General features: G+C 48.7%; 3 protein-coding genes across 3 annotated transcripts; 1 reads left to right on the forward strand and 2 right to left on the reverse strand.

Annotated features, from left to right (window-relative positions):
• Nucleotides 1-351: 351 nt before the first annotated feature.
• On the reverse strand, nucleotides 352-962 carry RhiXN_05809 (uncharacterized protein; the record flags this gene model as incomplete). Its single annotated transcript, XM_043325625.1, has 2 exons — nucleotides 352-387; nucleotides 444-962. 2 exons carry the CDS (start codon nucleotides 960-962, stop codon nucleotides 352-354), a joined length of 555 nt encoding a protein of 184 aa, XP_043181057.1.
• A 102-nt stretch (nucleotides 963-1,064) lies between these two features.
• On the reverse strand, nucleotides 1,065-2,678 carry RhiXN_05810 (37S ribosomal protein S22, mitochondrial; the record flags this gene model as incomplete). Its single annotated transcript, XM_043325626.1, has 4 exons — nucleotides 1,065-1,476; nucleotides 2,487-2,504; nucleotides 2,559-2,572; nucleotides 2,643-2,678. The coding sequence occupies 4 exons, from the start codon at nucleotides 2,676-2,678 to the stop codon at nucleotides 1,065-1,067; spliced, it is 480 nt and encodes a 159-aa protein (XP_043181058.1).
• Nucleotides 2,679-4,608: 1,930 nt separating this feature from the next.
• RhiXN_05811 (Helicase conserved C-terminal domain) lies at nucleotides 4,609-6,095 on the forward strand (the record flags this gene model as incomplete). The annotated part of the gene is made up of 4 exons (XM_043325627.1): nucleotides 4,609-4,745; nucleotides 4,804-5,053; nucleotides 5,130-5,396; nucleotides 5,466-6,095. 4 exons carry the CDS (start codon nucleotides 4,609-4,611, stop codon nucleotides 6,093-6,095), a joined length of 1,284 nt encoding a protein of 427 aa, XP_043181059.1.
• Nucleotides 6,096-6,475: the final 380 nt, after the last annotated feature.

The following is a 6,475-nucleotide window of genomic DNA, read 5'->3' on the forward strand; positions in this document are numbered from 1 at the left end:
GGCACTCGACCACGAACTTGATCTACTGGAGATCGACTTTCCCGTGCCAGGAGACGGTTGGACCATGTGGCCCGCGTGCACGAGACAATGGTTGGTGCTGTTGTTCCTCGGGTACTGTTGGAGATTATCTAACCATATCCGATTCTCAGGTTCTGCAGTAGCGATCGGAGTACTCATTTTCGTTTTATTGATAGTGTTCAAAACCTAGTCCGCACAAAGAAGCGGGATACATAGCTTTTGGTTTCTTGTATGTATTATAGGACATTGCAATCGTTGGTTTAGAGTATTTACTATATACTGCGTAGCTCTCAACAAACATTTGAATGCCTGTTAACGACACCAGCGAACACGTTACTGGACCATCTTCCAGTTCCCTCTTTCCCCACTCTGGATTACAAACGTCAGCTCCTTAACGTCGGATCAGTTGGTTGAATTTCACTTACGGGATTGATCCAGGTATCCTTCTTCGATCTCATCCTTGGCCGGTGTCGCTTATACCACTCCCATGTAAACCGCATGACCTCTCCGTCTGCACCAAATGGACTCGGGATTTCCGAATACCCAGGTCGCGCTGTCGGATGGCGAACGTACACTGCTGAGCATGTATTGAATGCGGGTTCGATATACGCTGGGATGAAGAGATGCGGAGAAGCATAGGCAGGGAGCGAGAACGATGTACCACGATGGTTGAGCACTGTGGCCTTGTATGGGCTTAATAAATGTCTTTGGTAAGTCCTCGAGCGCGGATCTGGGTTTCGTTGTGGGCGGATCGAAGGGTTAGTGGAGGATGCCTCAGACGCGGTATTTGGCTTTTCCTCGGCTTTGGTGGTCGCTGCCTCTACTTGACCCTCAGGTTCTGAGACGTCCTTTGGAGTTTCGTTCACTTCCTTTTTGGGGAGTATCCTCAATGGTGACTGAACGACCTTTAGCATGTCTATCGCAGATGGATCGACGGATACCATATCTCCTGGATTTAGGAGCACATTGGGATTTGTTTGCTAAACATAGACAATGGATAAATTTGATCCTTATGATCATATGCGGCACCACCCACCTTTTTCCGTTTAGTTTAACTTGCCGTGGACCACAAGTTGCCGTGCCTGCCATGCACTAGTCGCAAAACAGCATCTGAAGATAAACACATCCAATCGTCGCTCGACTTCGACGAGCATCAAACTTGTCACGGGTGTGGGACTGAGTAGAGCTCCGTTGAGACTGAAGCTTTCTGCCCGTATAGATTGACTGCTTTCGTCGTCGTGGAGGAAGTCGACGGGCGGGTGCTGGGTAAACCTGAAGGAAGGAACCAGCGCTGGAAACGTTTCTCTGCTATCAGTCTCCGTGATAGGCTCGTATGTATCGTTTGGCGGCCCAACGTTGCTGAAATAGTGTTTTCGAGGATTTTGTGAACTTGACGCCCGCAGTTCCTGGTCCGATTGATCGATTCCAGATTGACCAAAGGTTAACTGCTTTCCAGCTCTAGGTGCGAAACAGTATTCAAGGAACGGAGAAGAAATGAAATCGATGAAGTATCAGAGTTTGAAGGAGCTGTGATTATATGCGATGAAATCTTACCATTCGCGGGAGGCTTCGCGCCAAGTTGAAGACATTGGCGTCCTCATTGTTGAGCTCAGACTGCACGGTGAGAGGAGCTCAGAGAAATGCAGTCACGTGAAGAGAAATCGTGTAATGTAACCCATTACAAAGCTCAATAAGCCATGTATGTATAGCAACAAATCTCAATACTCGAGGTAGTGTAACCTCAACTTATCAAATATGCGCGCAGCAATTCGACAGGCCCTAGAAGAAAGTCGAGCAATATTAATAGATTCTTGCACAGAATGAAGCGCGAAAATCAATGGAGTAATTCAAATCAAAAATTCAGTCTCACTTCCCAACTGTTCTGGTCTTCCCTGAGCATACATAAGGAAAGAGGTCCCATCACAACCACCTCGAGTTCTATTAACGAGGCAGTCCCACATGCCGATTCCTCGTGGGTTCTATAGGGGTCAGATTGCGTTTCATTCATTTCCTCGCCACCTGAGCCCTGATAGAAGGGTAGGCGAGACGCTAAGCTAAAGATATTGCTGGATATATATAGCCGATATGAGATTAGTATTGAGAGATCCTTCTCGTAATGGCCGGCGGTTATTCAACTTGGATCAAACTCATGCTCCAATCAAGTTGGCGTCGTCGTACGTCACTGATTCAGTAGTTGAGCGGCCTTTTGGGTTCGCGGATTTCTGTAAATGGCATAGTCTAGCCGCTCCCATCACAAAAGTACCGTGGTATCCGTAGGATTGTATCGTTCACATTGTTGGAATTCACGTTAGCCACTGGTCAAGCTAGAGCAGCCCAGTGTCGTATCGCACAATCCCTCGATTCGATAGGCAACGGTACAAGTTATTTTACATTGGCTTATGTTACAGGCAATTTAAGACTTGGGCAAATAGTGCAATTATTTGGAGTGCTTGGGGCAGCCGTCGCACTTGCAGGTATCAGGAGCGCTAGAGACGATGGTCAGCACCATTCGCTATAAAGAAGAAGGGTAGACTGCTCACCAGTTGCAGTCATCCTGATAGCATCGATAGAAATAATAGAAGATTAGCTTGGAAGTTTCGAAGGTCGCCCTTGCTTCAACTTACACCGCAGAAGTTAACGATGGACGTTCTGCGATACATCGCGTTAGCACACGGCTTCAAGGACAAAGTAGACGGCCAGGAAACTCACAGCAATCATAATTAATTGGAGTGTTTGAAGAGTGGATATGTAGATAGTGGATGAGCGGATTGTGCTGAAGATGAAGGAGAGCCTCGGATGGTTTATATAGCCAGTCAAGTAGCGGGGATAGCCAGTACCATTGGTGTTACGAAACGCCTTGCTGAATGGCTGGAGGACACCGGTGAGATCCGACGATCGTTCGGCCAATGGCATGAAGCCTTTCGCTCCAGCTACGCCAAATCAACTCACCTGACGGTGCTCTCGGCGTGATCCCAGGTTCTGGTCGCGGCAGACGGCCCCAAGCCTGCGCACATGTGCCTCGTGCCATTTGAAAATATACATGTCCATCCCCTAAAGGTTGACATATCGGACCAAATTCCCATAGCAAGTTATCGTATCTCGTACTGATGAATGCCACTGATAAGCCAAAGTGGCTGTAATAGACAGGGTGATGTCTAAATTCAACCTAGGAGGATAGATAGAGTTTGAGATCAAGAGCCTCTAGTGAAGTGGCCGCAACGTCGGTACAAGGTGAGGAGATGAATAGCGCGATAGTGCCTCACTGGCTATGGCTGAGTGAGATATTCAGCTCCATATGCGTGCTGTGTCATCATCCCAAAGCTACGAAATCGATGGGGTTCGGCCGATAACGACAAGAGAATGGATTGGGTCTAGGGGGGGGATCCTGTAGCCATATGAGGGTAAAAGGGAAGCGGCCGATGTAATATCAACAACAACATCAGTAAAGAATAACACAGACACTTACTAGAAGCAATAGTACGCATCGTATGACCACGGATAATGACACCGATATCTATATCTGAGGACCCCACCGAAATGGCTGCAAAAGACACGTGAAGCCAGCTCGCTGGCCGTCAATAGGCCACAAATCTAGGAGCGATCTTGTATCGAGAGGTACAGTTTAATTAGCATGAGGACAGGCGATAGATATTCTGTCGATTCTATGACATAATCAATTGGGCAACTGCAAGGTGATGGAAGAGAGAGGTCAAGCTCAGACCTGAAGACTATATATCCTACCGAGGATTGACGTGATCAGGGTTGAGGAGCAAATGAAAGATCTCGGGCGTGAGGTGCTGCAAGAATTGCGTGCCAGATACCAGATGGGGGTCTGCGCATACAGTTTATGTCATGACTGTGGGGGTACCCTCACGGTTGTCCCAACACCCTCCCAGTTACAACGAATCAACGTCCGACCAAAGGGTACACGTATATAGATACCATTATGCACCTCAGCCAAACTCGTCGAAGAAAGTGAGCCCAATGGCTGAGAAAAAGCGGATTAAAATGTGATAAAATTGGTATGTGTCGTGGCTCAGTAGGACTAAGCGCTAGGCGCATCTAGCCTTTTGAGTTTGCTTGCGAGCCACCGAGCTATGCTCAGACACCGTCTCCAACAAGATGTGTGCTCAAAATCCTTCAGGGAGTGTCTGATTAATACACACTATCGATATATCTCTGGATCATCTTAAATGCTACTCTACGGCCCCGACGCTCTCCACCACCTCTGCTCACGAATCCAGGAACCAACCGTCTGTTTAATCATAGCGTCAAGCCCCCTCTGGCTTCTCGGGGAGAAGAATTCCCAAGATCTACCTCACGTATTGAATCCTCTTCTTCCTCTGTTCGCTCCAAAAAATTTTCACCAGACAAATTTCGTACTGTTGGCCCCGGACGGAGAGGCCGTTCCTATCTAGACCGGCCCGATGAAAGGAATAGTGGCAATGACTCAAGCCAGGCATCGCGTTCAAGCCGTAAACAGAGGATTAGAAGGCCACAGGGGGGGTTGGGATTATATCTACGATAATTACAAACCCCGAACACCGACTCCTAGCTCGAAGAACCGCAAAATGTTCAATCGCATCCCAAATGGGCCCAAGTTTCGATGTCTTATCTTCCATAAAATCTGTATTCCCGCACGTTGAGAAGCCCACGCAGGTCCAAGGAAGGCTTATACCAGCCATCATGCAGGGCCACGATGTTATACTCATGGACGAGACTGGAAAGTGGCAAGTGGGTATGCGGGGAGTGAGTGCGGACAACTATTGATAGGCCCATTTACAGGACTTTTGGGAGCGTCCTCGCACTTCTTCCTGAGATAGCTCGACCTAATACTGGAATAACGACACTACATTGTTCTCATCGGGATTTGGCGTACCAAATTGAATCATGGTGTCAAAAGCTAGTCACCTCTCAGCCATCCACGTCGATCGACCCATCCACCGTAGTTCGAGTTATCGCTCGTCCGAATACTACCCTCAAATATTTGCGCAGATCCGAAACAACCCTCCTCGCATCCTGGTGTCAACCCCGGGTGCTCTTGTCGACGCTATGACAAGTGGCCAAACTGCAGCTAAAAAACGACGCTGCGCCGGATTATCGTCGACGAGGTTGACGAGGTTGAAAATCCCCTTGCGATATCACAAAGTGCAGCTCCGGAACTATCACACCCCGAGGCCGCTCAGCCATCGATAACTACTTCTTCGCCTCATGTGGGAGGGACGACGACCCAAGCCGCAGATGGTCATGATGAGCGCGACGCTAACCCTCCATGTGCGGTCATGGTTATTCAAGCAAACGGATGGATGTCAGAACGTGTGGTCAGGATACTGGAATTCAAGAAAAGATCGAGTCGGGCGAGTTTGAGTCTAGCGAACGTACTCTTGTCACTCATTCTGCAGTGGTGGTCGAGGCCGATGGGCGACTTCGCAATCTAAACGAGGAAGACCAAGAAGCTGATTCAAGTTCCGAAGAAGGAGAGCGAGGAATTTTGTCCGGGGATCCTGCGAGGAATTTTGTCCGGGGATCCTGAAGCCATCCTGGGACTTTTGGACCGGGAAGGCGATGGAGCTACTCTTGGCAGTCGACCAGGCCCGACGTATCAATTGCCCACACGACTCGCTAAAGGGATTACATTGCCTCCTAGCATCCTAGAAGCTGTCGCAACATCTGTCGCGCTCGACGTCAGCCACCGTGCACTTTTGGTGATTCCAAATGGAGTCTCAATCGGCCCGGTTGTGGAGGCCCTCAGAGAACTTGGTGTGGAGGCACGCACCTTGAACCTCAAAGACGAAATCGAACATGTCTCAAATCGACTTGAAAACGAACAGGAAGTGCACTCCAAACCAAGTTCTGCAACAACTTCATCCGATCGTTCACTTGCCGAGGACGAAGGCGAAGATTTTGTATCGAATCCGACTTTGCTCATTGCAACGACCACGGCCGTACGCGGAATCGATATACCAACGCTTTCGCACGTTTATATCGTTGGAGGATTGGAATCAGAAGAAATTTATCGTCACGTTGCTGGTCGTGCGGGACGCTTTGGGATGCCAGGAACCGTCATCTCGTTGTAGGCGCTGACGAAGCCGAGAAACTAGTAGGTGGGACGGGAGAGCGTCGGATACGAAAGATATTCGAACGAATTGGCGTTTCAAATGTCCCATTCCCTCACATTTAGATTGATTACATGTAATTACCGTATGTAGCAATTATCTATCATGCATTTTGTATTTCACCCCTCATGTCATGTGACTACTCCGGTAATCCCTCGAACTTGTCCGCTTGATAGATGGATCTTGATCTTAGCGTAGGTATCGGGCCGCACTCTCAACACCTACGCTCGCATTAAATGGTGCTCTTGTTTGGGATATGATTAGTGGCCGATAGCACTATAACGGTGTCTGATCCTCACCACAAGGGTACCCGCAGCCACACATCCAAGGTGGCAATCTCG

Source organism: Rhizoctonia solani, chromosome 6 (assembly GCF_016906535.1).
Source record: "Rhizoctonia solani chromosome 6, complete sequence".
Classification (NCBI taxonomy): domain Eukaryota; kingdom Fungi; phylum Basidiomycota; class Agaricomycetes; order Cantharellales; family Ceratobasidiaceae; genus Rhizoctonia; species Rhizoctonia solani.